Below are 25,018 nucleotides of genomic sequence, written 5' to 3'. Positions count from 1 at the left end.
TAGCTGTAATTTCTTACAAAGGTGGATGATAGGCTCATCTTAAAAGAGGCAGCGTCGTAAGGTGTTACACTCACCTGTGGTCTGCTCAAAACTGAGGAAAAAGGCGCGCATTTCGTGCTTTTCCCCACTCGTTTCAGGTTACGTGCCAAGCAACATGCCGCCCAAAACAAGGTGACGTCAAGAAAGAAATCCGACCAATCAGATCGCTCCTATCATTCTTGCAGCATAGAAATCACCCCCTGACGTAAGAGAGCTGCGCTCCTATTGGTCAATCTCCCGTGGGACCATTTTGTCCCCCGGATTAGACCACGTGCATGGATGCGCACGTGAGAGCTAAAACGCACCATCATGTTTTCAGCGGCCCACAATCAACTCTAAACACTTTATTCACACTTTACTGGGCAAAACTTGACGGACAAGGTTGCTGCTTGCCACATACCTTGCTGTTTGAGTAAATCTGTGTATAAAATGTGTAAATACGAACTAGGTTTTGGTGTCAGGGTTTTTTGGTCCGGACGTCCCGTTGAGTGGGTGTGTCCACATGTGCTAATGCCTGGGGGTGTGTCCCTTGGATGACATATTCGGCAGGCTGTTTGTATCACAAGGTGTCGCCACAAATGTTTGCCCGGTCAATGACCTACTAAACTGCATCATCTATCAGCAAATAAAAACTGTTTATAGTACATACTGCATAATTCTGAGGCTCCAAGCAGATCCTAGGGTGGCAAAAGACAGTATCCATTCGGGCCACCGTTTGTTACTTTCAGTTTGTATATGATGCATTGATGCTTGCGAATTTCTGCGGACCCTCTCTGGCGAATGGGTACTGCCTGGCCAATTTGATACTGATACTGTCTTTTGCCACCCTAGGATCAACAAAACCCAGCAAATTAGGTAGACTGCTTTGTCATTTAAAAATACAGAAAATCATGATTAGCCCCACTCGATTGTAACATTCTATAAAGACTTATGCTGGCCCCGTATTGTCTATTCTTTTATTCTATAGTTTTTGTGCTCCGTTCAATACTACAAAATGTAGTAGTTGTTGCCATACGCCATGTAAAACATATGCTGTCGTGTAATAAAGTTCTTCTACGTGAGGCGGTAGCTGCAAAGATAGAGATTTCCTTTTGAACCTCAGGCTTTGACAGATTTTAATAGGCAGTATCCATTTGCCAGACAGTTACCTTTTCCCTACTGCCTGAAGAAAGGTATCTGTCTGACTGTCTGTCTTTGTAGCCACTAAAAGACCTGTTTGGTTCGAACTTCGAAGATTACATCAAAACGGCCACCCGGCGGAGGCCTGCACAGGTTTATAAAGTATCACTAGTGCTAGCCTCCGTTTACGGTTAGCAGGCTTATAGAACTGCATTGGGGGTCTGGTGGTCTTCGGCTGTTTTCTTTCTGCAATCAGAAAATAGCACATTAAAAGCTCCCAAAGACCCTGAAGACCCCCCAAACCCCCAGTTTTTGGCATGCTATGGAGGCTAGGACTAGGAGATTACATTAAAACGCCCATTCCGAACAGCCTTATAAAGTATCACTGTACTGCGACGCCGCCAATGGGCCGGACGGATGACAGACAAAAACATTTGTATAAGACTCATATCAGTGCCCTTTGATAACGCCGCTAATACTGGTAATCACACCCTGTCCTTGTCTTCAGATCTGGGACGGTTTTTGCGTATTTTATGATATTGTCTTGACCTGTTTTCCATAACACTTTTTACTAAATCTCCAAGCAGTTCTTTTGGTGGCTCAACGACTTGGCCAGGCAGTATGCATTTGCCAGACAGTTACCATTTCATTTGTTAGGCTGGCGTAGGCTGGCGTAAAAAAAAATAAGAGCCCGATAAAATGCCTAAAACGTGCAAAATTAAAGCCAAAGCCTACTTGAACCCCTGTTCGAATACATGTAACGTTAGTACATGGTCTAACACTAAGGCCACACCGATTTAATTTTATGGATGACATCCGCGCGCGCATTGATTTTCGCCCGATCTCAAAAAAAAAAAAAAAAAAAAAGATCACGTATTCCGAGGCTCTGGCCTGGCTTTAGGCCTGGGTAGTGCATGGTGGTGATAACTCTGGTTGACGGCAGCCAGGCTACCGAAGCTCCAAGACTCAAGAACTCAGTACATACGTACAGCAGTGTCGATTCATATATTCCGCAAAAATCCAGCATGTGTCGGCCTGTCGTATACGTCGCTATGTAATGCGCCAAATTCACAATACCAGGTTTGTATTCCTGTGGTTTTGTAGCATTTTTATTTTTGGCCGGATTTTTATTTTTTTCGCCCGCGCGCACTAGTTTGGGGGTCTTCAGAGGATGTCATCCATAAAATTAAATCGGTGTGGCCTAAACATAAACCTTGCACTCCAATAAGACATCTTGTAGCTATGAAAGATTTCCTGAGCTGGATAATATATTCTTTCATGTCGTTCTCGCTTTACAAATGGCTTACTAAATAAGTAGGGCTCAGATTCAGAGCAACTTCTTTACTTGCAAATTACCACCATTGTCACCAATCATCATCAATCTTTCATAACACCGGGCAGAAATAGGTGCAGCTGTCATCCAAAACACTACATTTGTGCGGATTATAATACCTCACTCTGAGACTTATGTTAATCTGTCACTGGATCATGCAATGATACAATAATCCCTACAGTTTAATCTGTATTTCCCCTACAACACATACCTGTAAGGCCGCTCCAAGTCAATTTCTTGTTTATCCGATCGTCACTTAATTTTCTTTTCATTCATCAAGCATAAAATGTTCATATTTTGGCGCCATGGCATCAATAGTTTAGGAATATCCTTGTCTTTTGAGATGATTCAGTTCTTGTTTTGTTCAGTAATGCATCAGTAGTTCAAAATGTTTAGTTGCCTGTAAATTCTTTTGTTATTTTTATTTCTATTTAATGTGCTCAGGCTTTCCCTGCAAAAAAATTGAGAAGCAAGATATTGAATTATCATGGCTCATGAATATAAGGACACAATTTATCAGTGACCATGTAATGCCAGATTGGGCAAAGTCCTCTCACGCATCTTTTGATTTTTCCTCCCTGTTTGGGGACATAATTTCATTTATCACTCCATCCTGCCATGGCCAGTAGTGTACTGAACTCTCAGATGAAAGAATGGAAATGCCTTTAAATGTCAGTCATTAATCTCTGTGTGAAGCAATGTCACCTTGTCAGTAACCTCCCAGTAGAATACATGGCTTTGTAAATCTGTCTGATAATGACACAAAACCATAATCTTTAATAGCCTCCATAGCAGGCTTATAGAACTGGGGGTTTGGTGGTCTTTGGCTGTTTTCTGATTAGCCCAGTTCTAAAAACGGGGGTAATTCAACCAGGCCAGCTATGTTGTCTATATGCAATCAGAAAATAGCACATAAAAGCTCCCAAAGACCCCCAACCCCCAGTTTTTGGCATGCTATGGAGGCTAAGTCTCCAAGCAGATCCTAGGGTGACAAAAGACACCAATACACCCTTGGGTGGCGTATTGGACTGTTATATCCTTGGGTGGCGTATTGGACCCTTTCTGTCGATACTGCCTGGCCAATTTGATACTGTAATTTGCCACCCTAGGATCTGCTTGCAGATTATAGTTGTGTGTCATTATCAGACAGATTTTCACTTGGGCCACAGAAAGTAAACTTTGTGGATGACATCCTAGCATGCATTAATTTTTTTCCTGATTTTGAAAACAGGCACCTGGTTACACTGACAGAACGACTCAGATGTCACAGCTAACCATACTAATATATATAAGTCTAGTAACAGGTATCACAGTTCTCAGAACACAGACAACCAGACTGAAAACTCTTTCCTTTTAATTACACCAAGAAGGCTTTATATATAATAATTGTTTGGTGGTCAAATTTACGTTGTTATATACATTGTACAGTGTGCTATTAGTTCTGTGTAATGTTAACACAATTCACATGTATATTTTATTTCTGTAATGTTGATGAATAAACTTTTTTTTTACTATCTCGTTTCCGCTTCGTTTCCCAGAAAGATGCCTGTGTGATTGATTAATCACTAGTTCTTTCTCAATGTTCTGATTAAAAATTGATCCTGATTTGATGACCAAAAGTCCTTGGCCTAACCTCCACCTACCGATTTGTGGCCTCAATATGTAACAACAACGTTTGGTGGCAGATTATTTATTAGCATTAGGTGAAAGTGATTCAAAGAGCTACTATACATAAGGGCATCCTTTCATCCTTTTTTTACCTAATGATAGTGATGAATTAATGGCCTATCATACCTAAAGTTGTGCCAGAAATGTAAAAAATGGGGGCATCGTCTAGTATAGAAGTCTCTCCTATATTCAGCTTTATTGGTTTCAAAACTCTTTCAACACTATAGATTTTCATACTTGAAAAAAATTTCACTAAATTAGTTTATCCTTTAAATGTAGTACTAGTAACTCACCTTTTTAAAACTCTTCCCTTGTGTAGATAGATCTAACTACATGTATTTTAAAAATTTTTCTAATAGGTTTCATTTCTTTTTAATAATAGAAACTGTCTTACAAAACAGTACAGTTTGTATTCAACATTTGACAGCATAAGTCATACTTATTCGTATATGATGAAACATCTAAATTTGGAATGCAAATACAATATACATGTATCTAACAGAGTAACATTTATTGCATCTCTAACAATATGTTGTGGCTTTGACCCAGGAAACTATTTTCAAAATTTCCAAAGAGATTCTAGGTGGGATAACGTTACATGAACTAAGTATCAAATTTTACAATCATACATGTACTTTAGTCTTCATTGTGTTCCTATTTTTGTCATAATCATTCACTTGAAAGCTATTTTACAAATTTTCAAATTTCATCATGTACTTTCCTCTTTATATCATAATACAGTGTACATAGTTTTTCTATTTCCATCATAATCACTTTTTTGGAAGATATTATACAAATGTCCTAATTTTATTGTATCCAACGGTGGTGTTCCTATCAGAGTTCTGCTAGCCCCTCTGCCGCTGCCAGGCTGAATAAGAAGTTCTCGTTGGCCGGCGCCATCTTTCTTTCTCTCAGGGCATCCAGGGTGATGAGGGGTTTCCCACCCTCTTCGGCAGGGGTGGCCAAGGACTTGACCTTGTTCAGCAGCTCTTTTGTCTTCACTGCAATTTCCTGCAGAAGGTGGACAAAAATGCACAGAAGGTGTGAGTTTTGTTGGAGATCTATGGCAGGTATCTTCAAAGAAAAAAAAGTTTACTACTGGATAAATAACTGACTCGAGATAACTTTCGGACATTTCAAGTGACATCCGACACTCTTCTTCAGCATCACTAAATGAATTGAGAGCACTGAGGATCCTCATTTACATAATAGTGCCACTTACAAGTCTTTGTCATGTTCAACTGTTTTTTTTTCCAGTTTCTTCACATGTGATTATATTAGTGTTGGTTTGGGCTGAAGAAGAGTGACAGAGTGTCACTTAAAATGTCCAGAAGTTATCTACTTTGAATATTGTTTACCTGGATGTCTAACCTTCATCAATGTAAGGCTGGCATTGGTAGCCATCCTTTACATTGTCCCTGCTACAATTGTTGAGCAATAAACTTTGACTTATTGATTGATCATTGACAGCACGGAACTTCAAAGAAATAATCCATTTTCAACATAATTTCTGACATACAGGCGAAACCTTTAAATGGGGATGGGTGCCTGACTTTCCTGCAGAAATCAGCAATCACAGAAACAGACAAGGGCTAGAATATAATGGGGTGAATACTAGGCCACGAATGTCCATGTCTAATACACACATGTAGCAATGCTGTTATCTAAGCACCTGTTTAGTTGGGAGTTATCTTGATCTAAGGAGTTGAAAGTAACTACAAACTCTACTTCCCAAGAGATTAAACCTGAGTTCCGCCCAGCCTTACTCAGTTTCCCTTTCACTAAGCACCATGTCCAGCAATTGGAACACCAGCTAGCACCTGTTTTCCCATCAATTAGGCCACACCAATTTAATTCGTTGTTTCTCGGATTCACTCTGTCCCTTTTTTCTGATTTGCAAAAAAAAAAAAAAAATTTTTTTTTAGGTTCTAAATTAACTGCAAAATGCTCAATGAAAGACATATTTTGGCCCCAATGGTTGAAGAAAGTCCTTTTCTTCCTAGTTGTTAAAGTTTTTCATTAAAAGTTCAAAATCTATTGTTTTGATTATAAACCAGCCTGGTATGTTCACTTCATGGCTCATATTGTAACATTTCCAGCTATCATAGGGTGCCTTGGCCTGTTTTTTTTTTTGCCCTGTCACTTCATATTTTTAAATCAAATTAAATCAAATCAAATCAAATTGGTATGGCCTTACCATATCTTTGTGCCATGTGACGGAAATTTTTTTTAAACCAATCCGTCAACCCCTACACACAAAATTAACAAAAATCTTGGGTAAAAAAATATGAAAACATCCAAAGGACCACCAACAAGAACTCTCACAACATCACGACTTGCCTCAGTCTCAAAATGCGGGAAATTGCGTTTTGAAGGCTTGAAAATCCAAATTTCCTGGAGAAGCATGCATATGCCCCGTGGACCCCCCTAGATTGACAGCGCCTACGGCACTTCCCTCCCAAAATCCAATGATAAACCTGGGCTTAACCAGAAAAAATGTCAAGCTGGCTGGAGCCCTGAATTGGAACACTCTCTGTTCTAGTTTACTGACAGCACATATACATAATAGTCTGGTAAATATCCTAATGGGCCATTTGACTCTAATGTTGACAGAATTAGCCCAAACGGAAGTCGGATCAACAACCTTAAGAACTGGAAAACTACTGAAGCCTTATTTACAGGTCAACACAACATACCAGACAGGCATACTTATAAGCCCAGGGCTTCTTGTTTCTCATTATGGTATTGTACACTCTCTCGGCTGACTTAGCCACTGTACACTTGAAGAAGCCACACAGGCAAAACCGGTCGTGTGACAGGCTGAATAAAAGTTAGCCTCCATAGCATGCCAAAACCTGGGGGTTTGGGGGGTCTTCGTGCCGTTCGTGGTCTTTGGTAGCTTTTCTGTGCTATTTTCTGATTGCATATAGACAACATAGCAGGCCTGGTTGCATTACCCTCATTTTTTTAACTGGGCTTATCAGAAAACAGCCGAAGACCACCAAACCCCCAGTTCTATAAGCACTACGGAGGGAACTATGCGGAAACGATGTCTTACTGAGGGACGACTGCGTGTGCGAGATGTCGGTTGAGGAATGAATCCCCTCTACTATATAATAGAATGTCTCAGCTGTTAGCATACGATAGTGCTTTAGAAATGGACCCAAATGTACATAGAGTTGAGAGCTTGATGGTCAAAGACCTTAGTTATAATATCAGATTTATATCATATAGTAACTGTATTTACGAACAGTAGCCAAAATTTCTGGGGTAGCAAAATTTGGAGACAACAACTTTTACGTAGATCAAATCCGCAGACTAGACGTCACATCCTTTATCACTGCCAAAGATAAAATACCTGCTTCGTTGTTTTCACCAAATTAGCAAGGTCTGACCTTTAAGCGAAGGTCGAGGGGAAGAATAGAAATAGAACAGCCCAGGAGGACCCAGGCGGGAGGGGGGCATGTCGCCTTATTTGGAAGAAGCACTCCTTCAGCGGCAGGGCTGAGGACAAAGTCTTAAGATGCAAGCAGGATTAAGGGACTCCTTAAGGGTATTTGGGGTTAAGATAGCAGTCGATGACCTTACAAAACTAACATCTTGAAAAGAGTACTGAAGGGGTCCTTCCCAGTGTCAGTGGATTGAAACTTTAAGTTTGGTCTTATGGGGATTGTGACATTACAAATCTGGCATGTTAGGCCTAAAGGTATTTGAGCAGTTATAACAAACAACAAACAAACAAACAAACAAACAAACAATAAACAAACAAACAAACAAACAAGATTGGAGGAAAAGGCAGTTAATAAGCAGCATTAAGGATTGCTGTTGTTGTTTTTTTGGCCTAATTCTAACATTCACAATCTTAAGCAGATCTACCAGTAATGATAATATGTATTCATCTAAACATTTACTTCTACTAAAATTTGTGACAAACTGAAAGACATTGTCTGCAGATTCAGTGCGACTCATTACCTCATTCCCTGATGTACAGTGGCTTACCTTGATGACCTGTTGGTTCTCCATCCCATCATCCTCTGCACACTGCACCATCGCCATGGCGATGTCTTTGTGGATCTTACCCATCGCCATGGATTCTGGGAGAAAAAAATTTGACAAAACAATGATGAATTTTCCTTTCAACATGAAGAGACGAAATGAAAGACTTCACTAGAAAGGTAACATTTGCAAAGCAAATGCATAATTTCCTTCGCATATGGCCTGCTCTGTTAATTCTTACTCAAACACATTCATATATATGGTGACAGGAGTCTAAATCCCTCCTGCTATAAAATTGCAACACAATGTAACCCAACAGCAGTTACCATGGTGACAGACGTCTGGCTCAGGTCATTGACCTTATTTGTTTGAAGAAGAAGAGGAAGAAGAAACAGAGAAAAAACAATATGTTTACCTTCGCAATATTAAATAAATATTTCATACTCTTGAATTAAGTAACTGTTGAAGTTTATTCTTCACACCTTTTGCCTGCGGTGCGACTGAAACCTCGCTGTCAGACAGGTTCACAAACACGTCGTACAGATCCGTCCTGCTCTCCACCATTGGGTCTGTAAAACCAGCGATGTAGTGTCCTGACGACTTCAGGTCATCCAACTCTTCCTCTACAAGATCAACGTTAGGGTACAGGATGTTCCAGTTTTGTCTGTGCCATACAAAGGCGGGGAATGCTCTGTGAAAACAAGAGCAAGACATTTGGCAGAAATTACATTTATTTACTGAATGACTAAAGCATGACTAAATCACACTCCTAGCGGCTGTACCACCCGACAGTTGATGCCCGCTTAGGCAGTGGGTCAATTAGCTTCAGCCAGCGAGAGATTGAAGTTTGTGGCTTAATCTAAGAAATATATACAAGACTTTAAAATAATTGGCAGCTTGTTTTGAACCCTTACTAGAGTAGGCTCACTCTCTAACAAATTATTGATCCCAATGTTACCAAATTTTAGTATTAATATCCCCTTGGACAGGCCTGGTAGAGGCATGGAGGGTAGTGTGAATTTCTACCTCCAAGGTAGAGGATAGGGCAAAACAAAGTGCACATGGAGAGCTGTGTAGAGAGTGTCATTGTGGCCCCACCTAGTGACTACTCAAAGAAATGCAGTTTCTAAAAAATGCACTTACAACAAAGGCAAACATTTTGGTCTACATGTAGTTTGGTGTGTTGCTGTATTCTACTGCAAACTCTATTCAACTAACCAGCTTTAACTCGGGCAATCATTCTCCTATTTGGCTAAATTTTACTATTTTTTGGCCTGAATTGTTAGCTGGACTCAAGTTTTGCTACATTGTACCCACAGGTGCTCAGCTTGACCTTTGCCCTACCTGACAGTTTGGAGGAGGCCGTCCAGGTGAGGATGGTAGACGGCCAGTTTCTTTTTGAGAAGGACGGCTGTGTAGATCAGGATACTCTCCACTCCAAACCTGCTCACTAGGTCTGCAGCAGACATTGAACATTATAACCATCTATTAGGACTGGCACAGATATCACTTGTGATATAGGTTTATGGAAAGAAATTTTTTTGGAAAAGTAAAGCAAAATAAAATAGGAACAAGGAAAGAAAGAAAAAGATGAAAATTCTCTGTCTTAATTCTACGTACTGCATTGTAGCCACTAGGAATGTATCGTAAAGCGTAATCGAGAGGTTTCCGAATTCAGCGTAGAGCGTTGTTGGGACTCCCCCCCCCCCTTGCAGGCCCTCATTCAATGTTTGTTCTGTTACCTTTGACAGACCCCGCAGCGTACGCTTTCCTGGGGTCGAACTCCTTCACGAGGAAGGTTCCGTTTTCCTCGCTCTGACAGGAGCCGCGCGTGACGACAGCGAGGTAGAACTGCAGCATGGCGGCCGGGCTGCCCGTGCGAGCATACGCCTTGCACAGGATACGGGAAAATGTCTCGTACTTCTCTGGGTTAAAGTCTTTAGAGACGATGACTAGGGAGAAGTGTGTCACCTGAAAAAAATTTCATCTTAAGTTAATCAAGGGTCTCACAGGGACTAATAGAATAACAGGTGGTCACTGTAGACAGTATTCTTAATGCGTGTCTCAATAGAAAAAATTCTCTAAGGGACTAACAGGATCTGGGAAAATGTCTCGTACTTCTCTGGGTTAAAGTCCTTAGACACGATTACTAGGGAAAAGTGGATCACCTGAAAATACAGAATCATGGTGAGGTTATTATCAAGGGAAAAGATACGGGAAAATGTCTCGTACTTCTCTGGGTTAAAGTCTTTAGACACGATGACTAGGGAAAAGTGTGTCACCTGAAAAAAAGTTTCATCAAGGGTCTCACAGGGACTGATAAATTAACAGGTGGACATTGTAGACAGGATTCTTAATGCTTGTGTCAATGGAAAATATTCTCTCAATGAAGATAGGACTTGTGTCAATATGGGAAAAATTCACTAACTATAGTCTAAGAAATCACCAATAAGTACTAGTGTAGTCTGGTTACCTGTTTTTATTTAGATCCCAAGTCTTTTACCCTCTCTGCATGTAGTGAGATTTTTTAAATTTGCAGAGAGGATGATTTGAGAGCTAAGATAGGTTTGGAAACCAGGCTACAATAAGTGGTCACATTGGCCAATCACTGAAAAATGTACAGGTTTGACTGTGGTCATCAATGTGGTTACAAAGTTAGTAGTAGAGTACTCGTAGTACACGAAGCCAAGCCAAGAAAAAAAAAAGGAAAAAGAAAGAAAGTAGAGTAGTACATGTACCTTAGGCAGTGGGTCTCCGTCCTGCACCTGAGCAGACTTGATGTAGTACCACTGCCGGCGCCACTGCCCGTACACAAACGGGGGAATGTTGGCGGGGTCGGCGGACAGCTGGGACTTCCTGGTGAAGACATCACGCTGCTCCTGACTTACAGAAGGGTAGGACCACGTCCACAGCACATCCCCACTCCTGTCTCTCTCTATGAAAAAAATAGGGACGAGTAGAAACAGGAAAACCCCTGACTCCTGGGACGCCGGGAATTGAACCCGTGTGGAACCTGGGCAGCCAGCTTACGACACCAGCGCAATTACAATGTGAACTTGAACCCCAGTGTAACACTACTCCCTCTTTTCTTTTAAGATTTGTCCTTGAATCTCCGAGTTTGACACCCCTGCATGTGCAACACACACAGGAAGTATAAATTTCTGCTGGAGTTCATTTGAATCGATGTATTTCTGGCATATTTCTGTGTGTTGTTGGGGGAGACAATTTGTAAAGGTGATTTAAACTATCATCTGTTTTGTCACTCTGCCTCCATTGTATTAAAATTTGTACAGCTAACGTAAACGTTATATCCAAATAAACAAATAACATAAGCTCTGGTGCCAAAGACACTCAACCTTACAAGTTATATGGCCCTAACTTAATCGTTTTGGCAGTGTCTAAAAGAGCGATGATTGACATGACATTGAGTCTGTTCACCTTTACAGAAATCCGTCTATGTCCTTAAGACCTTAACCAACGTAAAGTTATCATAATTAAATTCATTCAGTCATTATAAAGTCACAAGGGGGAACTTTGGCCCCTCCCCATTTTTATTTATCTAGACTTCGCTCGAAAAATTACAACTCCAGGGAAGACAGAAAACAGTTTCAAAGAAAAGATGGGATTCCTTATTACTATAAAGACGCCGCGACAGCCGTGTTTGATCCAAACTTGTTGTTAAACGGTGCAACTTGTGAAAACTTACCGATTAGTGATGCGGCAACTAAGTCAGCAAGAGCCGCCATCTTGAAGGCTCTGTATGAAGTTTTTGAGGCTGAGAAAGAAATGTTTAGTCGTTACTTGGACAGTACAATACTATATTCGGGTGCTTTTTATTATTTCTTAAGCATAATTTATTCTTTGTACAAAATTTTCTCCAGTAATGTTGTATTTGAGTGGAATCAAAGAGGGACGAGGAAGTGCTGAGCGACAGAAATACTCCATATGAACCCTCGTAATGACCCGAGTTGACCCCATCATGGCGGCGCCCGCTGAAAACGTGCCAGCTGATGTCCGGAATTTCGTGTCGTCTCATCCCGGATTTCAGATCATTCCGGATTCTAAAAGGGTGAGAATATAAATCTCTGTCATTTAGACGACCCCTTCGTATATATAGTTTTCGTTTGAATACCCGTAACTATTTATATGGTGGAAATATTTACATGCTTTTGTTGTTGTTGTGTACAACGCAACGTGTGCCCGTTTATATAATTTTACTACTAGTACATCATGTGTAGTACCTTACCAGAGGGAAAACATTTGTCTTTGCTCTGCTACTTCTTTTTCTGCAAACACATAAGGTCAATGACCTAGACCAGACGGCTGTCATCATGGAACATGTAACTGGTGCAGACACCCAGGCCCCTGTGGTGTTGGGTTACATCAAGGAGGTTCAACATTAAGTTCTTGGTTGCATCATGTAGCAATTTTTTGGTTGCAGAGAGTACAGAGTTGGAGTGGCTGGTCACCATATATATATATGAGTGTGTTAGACTTTGAGTAAGAATACAGAACAGTAGTTTTTAGGCTAGACCATGTGAATGTAACCATGTTATGGATTTGCTTTGCAAATGTTACATTTGTAATTGTAGTTGAATGTTCACTTATTACTTCTTCCCCAGGTCCTGTGCACCCTGACTGGCCATGAGCTACCGTACCACCTCCCGTCACTACAGACGTATGTCAGGGGTAAGAAGTATAAAAACCTGGCATCAGGGATTCAGACCGAGGACGACTTCGAGTACAGGAAGTTCCAGCCTCACATCATCCCTAACGACAAACCAAAAAGACGGTATGTCAAACTCAACATAATACTGAAGATTTCAGAGTCATGCCCTTTATTAGAAGGGCCCGGTTTGTACATATTCTATGCATTATTTCATGCCACCGTAAATGCCTTCCTAGTGCATGTTTAACCTGCATGATAAAACAAGACATCTGCTTGGTTTATCAGATGTTTTTCAGCCAATAAGCTCAGAGAGTTTCTTACCGGTATTTTGAATAAAGCATTCATTCATCTAGCCTGGGTACCATCCTGGTTAGTTTTCATCCTGACGGTTGGTCGGTAGCGACTGTGGGAGCAGACGTAAACTAACCAGGATGGTACCCAGGCTAGCATTCATCCATTCATTATCTCAAAAATTGATAACTGGCACAAAGCTAACATCTTTCCATTGTTCAATGTTGCCTCAATTAACACAAGCAAGTTCAAGTAATTGTTCATTATCCCTGAAATTCATTGCAGATTATACAAATGTATCTTGTTTTGCTTGCTGTATTTTTCAGACATGAGTTGTTCTGTACGCTGACTCTCCGCCACCTGAACAAGTTGCCCAGTGCCGTGTACCGGCATGTCAACGGCAGGAGGTACAAAAAGGCCCTGGCAAGATGTACGTCTAGTACACGTGTTTCTATTCTGTTTACATCTGATCCTTGACCTTGTGTATTTACTATATATCATATGTACGTCTTTGTTGGCGGAGATAATATTTAAGAATGCTCAAATGAAAGCTCATCTGTGTTGGTTGAATCCATAGTTGTAGAGTTTATCCTTTCCAACACAAGGGAACTCACCATAAATTTTCAATCGATCTCGTCAACCTTCGTCAGATGAGTGATCCCACTTGCTGACGCTCCAGAAGTCAGGAGCATGATGACATCAGACATGAATCAAAAGTGGCTGGAATGTTTCAGATGCAGAATGTTCTTAGAAATGTCCAAAGGAAATACATGTATCTCATTCCTTGCTGTTTGTTTTCCAGGGGAGGAGTGCCAGAGGACAGGAGAGAAGTTTGTCCCCCTCGGCAGACAGAGCAGGCAGAAGGGCGACGGTTTAGACGACAGCTCCGCGGACAAGAAGTTCTCCAAGACTCAGGACACAGACAGTGAAAGTGAAGAAGACTCAGATGACAGCATGAGTGACTTGTACCCAGGTAAAGTCACACACAATTTATTTTGTTGGTTCACGGATTCACCTGCTTCATTTCCTTCTAATTTGCAAAAAAAGAAGAAAAAAAATTCAGCCTCTGAATCAACTCAAACATTGTAAAACTTGCACGAGGACACTTATATTTTCAATGTCAATGTTGGAAAACCGATTGTACAATGTTTCATCACTCAGGTGTTACATCATGGAGCTAGAAAAAGTCGGTCAGTTGAAAAATTTATGACAAAAAGAGGCTAGGGTCGGCAGTTTTTTCTAGGGTCGGAAAACAACATTTTTTCCCTAGGCCAAATGATTATCAACTTGAAGCAACTTTTATTTTCTTTTGTAGCCAAATACTTTGAATCAGAAGACTCAGACTATGACTTGGAGGAAGCCATGGAGGTTGAAGGTGCCGAGAAGCCTGACGACTCACAAGTCACAGCAACAGGCAAGAGGAAACATCAGGTATTTGTCTTTTTTTTTCTATCCTGTGAATGCAATTGTATTATGTCAGGGTAGAGAGCCTGATAGGTGAACAGAAACTCCTATCAAGATGCTGTTAATATGTTAGGCTGATTTCACATTTACAAATCCTAAATTTCAAGTCGATCCATTGATCTAAAGTGACATGAATCAAATTTGAAAAGATGGTATTGCAATTGAATTATTTCTTCTTTCTTTCCACACAGGAAGACTCAGTACCACAGAAAAAAATGAGAGGCAATCAGAAGTCTATGACTTCCAAAAACACAGGCAAGAACCGAGGAAGGGGAGCCAAGCGCAGTCGCTGAACTCAACTGGATTTAAATTTGTAACTGCAACTGAACCGCACTGTCAAAACAGAGCATCGTTTAAGTTACAAAATGAAATTACTGCCAAGGATAGAAATATTTGGATATTTCATCCTGAAGACTTTCAAGAGGATATCTCTTACAAACATGTAAAGATGTTGAAATTGTACTTCGTACAACTACTAAAGGAATAAAAGAAGCATGATCTCTTTTTCTGCGATTATTCTCTTCCCTATGTATAGTACTACACATATTATATACATTTTCACTTTCTGCATACATTGTACTTAGTAATGCATACCTAAACCCAATTTTAGGTTCAGGTCCGGATTCAAGTCCAGAGGTTTAGGTTCAGTTCCGGACTTGTAAGTCCGGACCTAAACCCATGGCATATACAAAATTGCATGTTGGCAACCTTGCAATATTGTCTGGGTGAAACTTTGGCCACATGACATGGAGGCCGGTACTTGACGATGCCCGATGGCAATGTTTTCTTCGTTTTGCAGCAAAGATTTTACAATCTACGGAAGGTTTTAGGTGGTTTGGAAAGAAAAGGGGTATGTGAAATGGTCTTTTATGGTAGTAAGTCCGGACTCGGTTCTTGACTTATAGGTTTTTTTGGACTTGAACCTAAACATTCTCACAAGTCCGGATCCAAGTCCAGTGAACCGGTACGCATCACTAATTGTAGTAGTATCAATATGTATCATAGCTCCATGGTAGTACACTTACGATATTCCAACAGCAAACATCAAAGACAGAAACTCAAGATGCAGTTTGATTGTGCTTTATTCAACAATTTGTTGTACATTTGTAACCTGGGGCATCCATGCCACTTAAATACATTGATCATACACAGAAAAACACTGGTCCTACATAAGTACTGACAAAGCTAGAGCCCTGCAGTGTTTTTAAACCCTCGCAGCCGCAGCTACTCAATAGCTACAGACTGCACACCACTTCCACAATAATAGTTCTTGGGACTCGAATACAATTTTGGCAAACCTTCCCTAGTCATCGTGTCAATTATAGTATCGTAATAAAAGATGAAAAACTGTACACAAAGTTGCAAAAATGAAGGGAGAATTAATTAATTCACATACATTACTTTCTGTACAATTGAAATTGAAAAGACGCTAAATGATCAGCTATGTAAGTGTAGAGTTGTCGGGGATGTCAGAGTGACATAACGTAGTTTATTACAGAACCTTACCATGGAATGTTCTTTCTCCGGACAACACTTTTTTATTTTCTCAGGAAGAATACTATATTTTATTTCCCTCACAACATTTTATATAACAAGATAGCATGCAACTGTTTGGTAGGGCGTTGAAAATGCTGTAACACAAGCGAACATCCCCATCAAAAAATATCAACAAAAACATGTAAAAAAAAAACGTAACGAAACAAAAATTATTCCACCTATACTCTTTTTTCTCGGCTTTTAAGTTGAACAGCCACCTTTATACAAGAGAAAATATGGCACTACTTTATTTTTTACTATCAGCCACTTTTTTGCTTACACATAGCAGTTGCACCTTGCTTCTAACTCAAAGAAAGCACTTTTCAAAATGCCTCTCTTAGAGCAAGGAAGCTCTACTGGTAGACAAAATCCATTTAAACTGTACATGGACGACGCTAGCTGGCTATGTTAGGAATTCACAAGAACGTCCCAATCTTAGCTCCGGACTGTACAGTTAGTTGCAGACTTTCGTACCGTCCTCAATATTCAATCTTACAACCCTGGACTTCTCACCACTTTGTTTTTTTGCACTCAACAAACATGCAACATGCCAGTGGGTATTATCATAATAACAATATATTCTTGCATATCTCTTCAAAGAACGAGCGAAATGAGGTATTTACAGTGTTGGGCTGTTCCCATCAAGCCTGGAAAAGGTCTTCATTCTCCCCGAGAGGGGGGGGGGTCTATTTAAGGTAAGGGGGGTGTACTAACACTAGAAGCAACATTTTATACAGCAGCTAAATTTACATGCCGTTGAGAAGTTACAAAATAGAACCACAAAATCTCAAAGAGAGAGAGATACAGAGAGAGAGAATACGCAGTGAGTGGGGAATATTTCTCTATGACTTATCAACAAGATGATGGCTGTATTGTAGGAATAAATTTAGGCCGAAGCCTTGAGAAATATTTAACGGTCGGACGCCGACCCAAATTCTGACGACACCGTCAACACTGTGGCCACATACTTTACAGGACTAACACCATGTTTTATAATGGTTATTATGTCAACAGTTTGATAGCAACGCCGAGGTATATCCATACCAGATAAAGGTGTTCAGACTATGCAGCCGTTGTCAAAACTTTACAGCAGAGTTAGAGAGAGAGCGCCCGCAGTTTTTATGGTAAGAACGCTGCCCGTATTCGGCCGACCCAAGACCTGCACCATGTTGGTTTCTTCTGTTATGGACAGCGAGGTGTTGGAAGTTGTAGCGGAGGGAGAGATCGTTGTTTCGTTGAGAGACACGACTGTAGCGGACGCGACTTTGTTTCTCACATCATCTCTTCGAAGGACGCCATGATGTCGTGTTGTTGGTTCATGTCAATGCCACCAGCCATCTGTCCAGAAAAGAAGGGAAAGAATCACTCTTTTGAACTCAAAGTGACTAACAGTACAACAATACCACCTTGCAGAAACATATCTTGCTGCAGCTTCTCTAAATAAATGCCACCTTGCAGGAATTATTCTTACTGCAGCATCTAGCTAACAAATGTCCTGAAACAAGAGATGCTTGCTTAAGCCTTGGTTCAGGGTTCGAAATACATTTGTATGTGGATGTCATTGTATTACATTTCTAACGAAGTGGAAAAGAAACAATTGCAATGGTTTCTGGTCAGTTTTCAGTATGATCCATACTTCCTAAAATCTGAGTAGTGCAGGTAAATTGAAATGTTAACTGCACCAGTGCCTAAGGATATCAAGGAGTGTGGTCTGTCCAGCACAGACCCACAGGACAGAGCCAGCTGGAGGCGAGGTGTCCAGAACAGCCGTCTGCTGCCCACCCCTGGGACAGGGAAACCGACAGCAGTATAATCAAAACCAGGACAGTGAGTGTGAGTGAGTGCCTAACAAAGCATTCAGAGCCCCGAGGTTAAAACAGTGAGTGAGGATGTAACTCACAGCTTCTCGTCGCCGTCTCTCCTGCTCCTTGCGTCGCTCGCGTTCCCGCTGCGCCGCCATCTTCTGCCGCTCGCTCTCCAGCCGCTCCTGGTCGTCGTCCTTCTGTCGCTGTTCCTCGTCCTGACGACGTCGCTCCTCACTCTGCTGCCTCCGCGCCGCTTCCTGGGAACGCCGGGCTCGCTCTAGCATCTCCTCCTCCTCACGCTCCCTGGGGAAACAAAAACACATGCCACAAAATCCATCAATCCCTTTTCAACTATCAATCATTATCATCATCAGTCCAAAAGTTTAAAACAGTTCTCTTGCGTAAACTTTCTTTGTTAGCTTGCTACACCTTTTTATAGCAACTGGATTTATTTTGAAAGCTGTCACATGTTTCAAGTAGCATCCACCACTTTGTAATCAATGACTGATGAATCTATTAGTTGCTTAAGTTTTCTTGTGTATCACATAACCTGGACATCTACAAATGTAGCTGTCATTGACTAAACACAGTCAAGTTTCCAAAACTGTTTGCATTTCATGCTAAGAAAATTTCATGTCCTTCTAAATTAGCTAAATTCTTCTCTTCACATGCATATGTAAAGTCCATAGCAGATGACGTTTGGCTGGTTCTGCCAGATATCTAGCTCTTCTTTTGGAAAGCAATTTCAACTGCTGGCCATCTCTAGTTGTACTGAAAGAAAGAAAAAAGGAGAAGACAGTTTGGTTGAGTTTACCTCAGTCTCTCCCTCTCCTGCCTGAGTCTCTCCCGTTCAGCCTGTTCCCTCTGCTGCTGTCTGTGCTCCTCCTGTTGTCTCAGCATCTTCGCCTGAAATACAACGTTTACACATCAATAACAATCATCGAGTATCATTCCTTTGTTTCGTTCTTGTAACAAAAATGCTCCTACCTATTTGTTTGTTTTTCGTACAAGTTTTCAGGAACACATATTTGCTCCTAGCTAAATGTGATTGACCAAAAGTCATGGTTCTGACATTTTGTGTCCAGTTTAGACAAGTGTGTGTTGCAAAAGCACGTAGTACATGTACATGTACATGTATTTTAACAATGTCTACCATTTACAGTGTAATATATAGTAAAATATGTATAATTATGCATACGTCGATGAAGGTTAGACATCCAGGTAATACGATATGACAAAAAGCAGTTACTCAAGCTCCTCTGGTCTCTCAGTCACTGACGAAAGCTAGTGGATGTAACGTCTGACCGTTTCCAAAATCATATCCAGTTGCTTGAGTAACTGCTTTTTGGGGTATGTATATGCATGTTAACAAACTGGTCTGAGAAAAAGTATGATTGTACGAGAAATGTAACACACCCTTTCCTCCTTCTCCCTTGCCTGTTTCCTGAACATCTCGAAGCTGTTTGCAGCCGTGGACTTGTTCACACTCGGCCGAGCGCTCTGGTTCGCCAGCTTGGCCCAGGGGTTCACGTTTCGCGCCTTGAAGTCCTGTGAACATGAGAAATGCAAATGCACATGAATGACTCGGAGTCAATCAAAACACTTAACAGCAACCACCATCTCAATTATGAAACCACGATTGTGGAAGACGGACTAGTTCCTAAGATAATGTAGATTTTTCACGAAAAATAAGACAGAGATAGTCCAAATGTTTTACTTTTATGTTAACTTTCAAACTGTGATTAAACTGCTGACATCACAACCCAACCTGATATAGAATTAGAAATGCCCAAGTGGTTGCCCAAGGGGGAGGTGGGAAGACCAGGGCTGGGGTCAAAATAACTGACGGGAGGGTCATCCCTACTCTCCAAGCAGAGGTTGATGGGCGAAGAATGTTGTCTGTTATATATGCCCAGTTGTTTTTTTGTTGTTGTTGCAGGTAGCGACAAAAAACCAAAAAAATGGGGCATATATAAAAAGGTAACGATCTTCCTCCATCAACCTCTGCTTGGAGAGTAGGCCATCCCAGAGAGCAGATCAACCTAACAAGACCTATGCATGTCTGCAGCCGCCATGCATCAGACCCTGCAAAGGACTGATTTAGACTAAATGTATATCTACCTTTTTCTGCTGCGGTGTAGACTGCGCCACAGCTGAGGGAGGCGGTGTGGCAGGGTTACTGCTGAGGTCAGCTTTACTGGGACCTTCAGGCTGGGACTTCGGGTGGGACACACCGTTTGTGCTCCCTGGGAACACAGAGGAGTTGTGTCAACTTCTCATACAAGAGTTTAACTTATTAGCTTGAGCGGTCTCACTTTTAACTACTAGTATAAGAACAGGAGCTTGTCAAAACAAGAAATCAGCTTCTGATACAAGTATCAGTGAGTTCAGCTCATTAGCTTGTGCAGACTCTTTTTTTAACTGTTCAAAATGGGAGCTTGTCGAAACATATATTATAGCAAAACAGGAGTCTGAAGAGGATATCATTTACAGAATGAAGGTTACTTGCATGTTCAAAATTCGTCACAAAGTCTACACCACTTCTTCCCTAAATCAAAAGCCACCTGCCACCAAAAAAATCATGACCACTGCATGTCCAGAACAAAAAATACAAAAAGTTCTGCTGCGCTACTTTTATCTACAGTAACTGTAGACTGACCCACATCCAAATACAACCGGTAAGCACATTTACTGATAGCACAATCCATCCATAGCTTTCTGAGTTATGTTGACCAGTGTACTTGGGAATACTATCCACCAAACAGACCCAAAACAGTACCTCCATTTGGACATAGGTAATTATTTTGGCATAGATAATCATAAGACAGTGAGGAACTCTTACCAGTCGGCGCAGGAGGGGGTCTTGACACAGGTGCTGAGGGTACAGAGGATGGTGGGGAGGGGGAGAGACCAGACATGTCCAACCTGTGCACCCCCTGGGGAGCCCCCTGAGGCTGGACATGGGGGGGTTCCACTCGACTCTCCTGCTTCTTCTCCAGTTGGTACGGGGAGGGGGGGCAGCTGGAGGGGGGGGATGGGAGCTTCACCTCGGGGGGGTTTCACGACAGGGGGGGGACACCAGAGGGGGGCGGTCTGGTCGTAGGAGGGGGGGTGTCTGGGGGCGGCTAGGAGCTGCTCGATCTGTGAGGGTATGGGAGGGGGGGCCTGGGTGGCCAGGGGAGGGGGTTGGGTTAGGGGGACGGACACGGGAGGGGGGGTGGGTAAAGGCATCTGGGGGAAACTTCTGTTGTCGATAAGTGGAGGTGGGCTGGCCAGTGGCGGTGGGGAGGTCACTGGAAAACAGGAGCAAACATTTTTCTTAGAAACAGAGCAAGAGGGTATGAAGAGGTTATCATTCATGGTATAAAGACAATCAGCTTGAATTCTGCATCACTTATCTGCTTAGTGCATCATCTTTATGCATAGTTAAAAAAAAGCAGGAGTCAAGCAAATTCAACTTTGGTACATCAATAAAGCTTAGACATCCAGGAAAGATGCGCCGAAAAACAGTTACTCAGGCAACTGGATATGATTTTGGAATTGGTCACACCTTTCAGGTAGTATCTACTAACACTGGTGAGATTATGGTAACCTAGTTAGCAAACCAATTTTAGCGCCTAATTAATTTCTTTCGTCCTTTTCACACCGAAGGGACTAGGTGCTAGGCAGCTAAAATAGCTCTGGTAATAAGGCTACAATCTAGCCGCCTAGTCTCTTCCAGCCTTACTACACGAAAGTGCCTCAGCAGCTAAATAGCTTTGGTAACTAGGCTACAAGTTTGGTTGCTTAACAACTGCGGAAAGTAGAAAGTGGAAAGGGGCTTGTGTAACATACCTGGAGGCCTGAGTTGCTGCTGCAGCTGTGTAGTCGGAGGTCTGATGGTGACAGGTTTGGGAGGAGCGGGGGCAGCCTTGGCACTAGGTCTGCTGGGCTGGGGGGGCAGGCTGGCGTGGTGCGCTGGACATGACAAACAACAGGTCTATAGTTTCAATCTCATCTAAAACTTTTAACTGTTAAACATGTTTAACATCTAACTCTAAACATTGTTTAAAGCTATCTAATGATAATACCCCTACTGTACTTGGTGACAGCGAGTTCCACTCTGTGATAGTTCTAGAAAGGAATGAGTTTTTGAACGCTTCAATCCTTGTTGGGTAGATGTATCTGTACCTACCAGGTGCAACAGGTTGCTGTACAGGTACAGGTTGGTGCTGATGTTGTACAGCAGGAGGAGGTTGTACGGGAGGGAGGACAGTTGGCTGTACTGGTGGCATGGCTACTGGCTGGGCTGGGGCTGTCGCCTGAGGGGCAGGGGGGAGGGGGGCCACCACAGGGGTGGGGGCACCCTGAGTTTTCTCCTTGGAAGAGCTGGATTTCTGGAAGACAGAGCAACAGCACATCAACAAAGACATCCAAGATTGCTAGCCTACAACTAGTTTTTACACAGGGTTACGGATCATAGGATTCTAGGAAAAAAACAGTATAATTGGCCAGGAGAGCCAGTCCACAGGAGAGTTAATATTTATGCCTTCTTGTGGCATGCTGGCTGGGCAACCCCTTTGATAAGCCAAACTCTCATGGAAAAGTATTCTCTCAAATTAGCCAGCGTATTCAGTCTTGCAAAGATTATATAATTGCTTTGATGAAACCTGACTGTCAACAGTTCGTCTGAAAGTTTACAATTTTTGTTTGCAAAAAGTTGTACATGTATGTTCAAGGAATTTATGGTACCAGTCAGCAGATTTTTCATACCGGGTAAGATCGAATAAGATTTCAATCAAGAGATGGGAATACTGATGGTTACCTTTGACTTGTTCTCTTTTCCGGAATTTGTGCGTTGCTTCTTTGGTGTTGGCCCTGAAGGAAGAAAAACACTGACCATCAGCTACGAGACCAACAAAATCGGGGTTCACAAATAATAGTATTCATAAATGCTGTAAACAGGAGCTTGAACTATCCATGACAATCATGATGGAAAAGGTATGATCCATTATTACAACAAAATAAAGACAAAAACTATTTCACAAAATCATATCATCCATGTTACAGCCATAATGTTCCTAATAACTATGCAGGTGATAGCACTAGGTCTATCACAAAAGAAAAGCAGCTGATCATGAATTTATCCTTACAGTCATTGATATGACTTTTTATGACTTCCAAGACTGGTTTCTAACTTCACAAACAGCACAAATATGAGATACATTTGTACTCTTCAACACTTCACTAACACACATGCACAGAATGAAATGTCTTGATACCCACCCTGTGCTTTCATGTTTCCTGTTTTAGCTATTTCCTGGCAACTTCAAAAATCATCTGTGTCCTGATGTGTTTATGCAGACTTTTATAAGCTGTTTTACAGAATTTAAATGTAGAAGGGTTTTTCTGACACTTTCTACTGGGAAGTAACTGAATATATACAAATTCCCACAAATTTCTCATTTCCTTCTCTAGCCATTACCATCTCTCTGCGAACCCATTTCAAATATAGAATCTGTAACAGAACGACTACTTCAGTGTTTACTACTAGGTCTTTCTTGGTCCATGTTAGCATCAAGAGTGCCCCTCCCCTTACCAACTTGCTGTTTACCTAGTGTTAAACTTGAAATGCTTATATCTTGTACTGCTTGGTACATGTATTTCATTATACTTATCATTTTTGCTCCTGTACTTTCAATTGCTAGTGGAAAATCATTTACGTTACACTTTCCCAGTGATTTATTTTGTAGTGGGAGGATTTTGCAATTATGTAGTAATCGTACAAGAGTGCCTGACTGTTCCCAGGGCCTACACAGACCAGCTCATCTGCTCCAGGAAGGAGATTGCCCCCAAGGAAATTGTATCACAACTGCCTCAGACCCTGATCATACTGGCTAACTCTGGGCCTTGTGTGCTATTGGTCTGGCATTCTGGCTCATCATAATGTCGGGAATTTTCCTGCTTTAAGCATTTTTCTACCCGTCTTGCTTCCATTCTCAGACACAAGCTTTTATTCACAAGGGCTCATTGTGTTACTTATTGTCCTGCATCCATACTTTGTGTGCCAAATGACATCTAGTAGCTAGGCGATTTGAGGGAGGGCGAGATATCTTGGAAAATCTTTGTCGAACTTTCATATTTGATCTCCATGTGGGTGACAGACAACCGCCAGTACATGTGTTTCTGCATCCCTTTCAGAGGTTTGGTAGCAACACTATAATCCTACTGTCAAGTAGTTTTTTACATTTCATTATGCAGCAATTTTGGTTTGGTAATGCAAATGTAGTTGCTTATGAAGACACAGGTCAAGTAGCAGCCTATTTCAACTATACTGCTTTATCCATGTCATTGTATCCATCGTTATGTATCACTGTCATATCAACTTGTCTCCTTAGCATGCCCTGCAAGTTAGGATTTTGGGGGGGGGGGGGGCCTATAATGCAATTTTGTCTGATGTATTTGTCTCCTGTGAATTGTCTCTATCTCAAAAAGGGCAGGAAAAACGCCCTTCTGCAGAGCTAGAGTCAACCTACAAGAGACTGATATAACATCAGAGGAAAGTGTATTTGAAGTAATCTAATGAAGTAGATTTCTTGGGGGTCGCAAAGACAGTATGAAATTGGCCAGGCAGTATCCATTTGCCATTCGGGGCAGAAGACTCTGTACATGGCCAGTTTTAATGAACACTTTTGACGCTAGACATCCGGTTAGCAATTAATTATATGCAACCTAAAAAAGCCTGATTTTTAGAAGCTGCTAATGAGGCAAGGTTTCTGTTGCTAGTATCAGCACTTTTTAGCCTGGGTACCATCCTGGTTAGTTTATATCTGTTCCCAACTTCCCACAGTTGCTACCGACTAATTGCTTTTTGCATTGTGTAGAGTCCACATACATATATAACCAGAAATGGTTATCACAAAACACAAAATGTTCTGATCATCTCCTCTTGGGCTTCAGCCATGTTTGGCACAATGTTGAACCCCCCATTTTTTATTACAAACACCAGAATGAGTGCAGAGCTATATGCCATCAGGGTTGGGTTGGTGAACACCTCCCTATAATATAGACACGACACACTTAAAACACACACAAATAAACAACTCTACAGTTTGGTAT

The 25,018-nt window shown here is 41.5% G+C and overlaps 3 protein-coding genes across 3 annotated transcripts in view; 1 reads left to right on the top strand and 2 right to left on the bottom strand.

Moving 5' to 3' along the window:
* Positions 1–4,535: 4,535 nt before the first annotated feature.
* Positions 4,536–11,908, bottom strand: LOC109484760 (protein FAM45A-like). The gene is made up of 7 exons (XM_019788128.1): positions 11,862–11,908; positions 10,894–11,090; positions 9,898–10,126; positions 9,500–9,611; positions 8,638–8,846; positions 8,159–8,253; positions 4,536–5,170 (listed from the first exon to the last, which is right to left on the bottom strand). The coding sequence occupies exons 1-7, from the start codon at positions 11,899–11,901 to the stop codon at positions 4,994–4,996; spliced, it is 1,059 nt and encodes a 352-aa protein (XP_019643687.1). The 5' UTR covers positions 11,902–11,908; the 3' UTR covers positions 4,536–4,993.
* Positions 11,909–12,099: 191 nt separating this feature from the next.
* Positions 12,100–14,872, top strand: LOC109484272 (surfeit locus protein 2-like). The gene is made up of 6 exons (XM_019787530.1): positions 12,100–12,224; positions 12,778–12,947; positions 13,442–13,545; positions 13,918–14,088; positions 14,431–14,546; positions 14,771–14,872. Exons 1-6 carry the CDS (start codon positions 12,114–12,116, stop codon positions 14,870–14,872), a joined length of 774 nt encoding a protein of 257 aa, XP_019643089.1. The 5' UTR covers positions 12,100–12,113.
* Positions 14,873–15,643: 771 nt separating this feature from the next.
* Positions 15,644–25,018, bottom strand: part of LOC109484271 (bromodomain-containing protein 4-like) — a 35,088-nt gene continuing 25,713 nt past the window's right edge. Inside the window, exons 21-30 of the mRNA XM_019787529.1 lie at positions 22,725–22,777; positions 22,095–22,296; positions 21,755–21,877; positions 21,011–21,213; positions 20,763–20,979; positions 20,042–20,166; positions 19,337–19,468; positions 18,735–18,826; positions 18,016–18,223; positions 15,644–17,453 (exon numbers count right to left, since the gene is read on the bottom strand). Of these exons, the coding sequence (XP_019643088.1) occupies positions 17,388–17,453; positions 18,016–18,223; positions 18,735–18,826; positions 19,337–19,468; positions 20,042–20,166; positions 20,763–20,979; positions 21,011–21,213; positions 21,755–21,877; positions 22,095–22,296; positions 22,725–22,777 (1,421 nt within the window). The 3' untranslated portion in view covers positions 15,644–17,387. The remainder of the gene's footprint in view (positions 17,454–18,015; positions 18,224–18,734; positions 18,827–19,336; positions 19,469–20,041; positions 20,167–20,762; positions 20,980–21,010; positions 21,214–21,754; positions 21,878–22,094; positions 22,297–22,724; positions 22,778–25,018) is intronic.

This window comes from Branchiostoma belcheri, unplaced genomic scaffold (genome assembly GCF_001625305.1).
Source record: "Branchiostoma belcheri isolate BF01 breed outbred unplaced genomic scaffold, Haploidv18h27 scaffold7, whole genome shotgun sequence".
NCBI lineage: Eukaryota > Metazoa > Chordata > Leptocardii > Amphioxiformes > Branchiostomatidae > Branchiostoma > Branchiostoma belcheri.
This window is presented reverse-complemented; position numbering and strand designations above follow the sequence as displayed.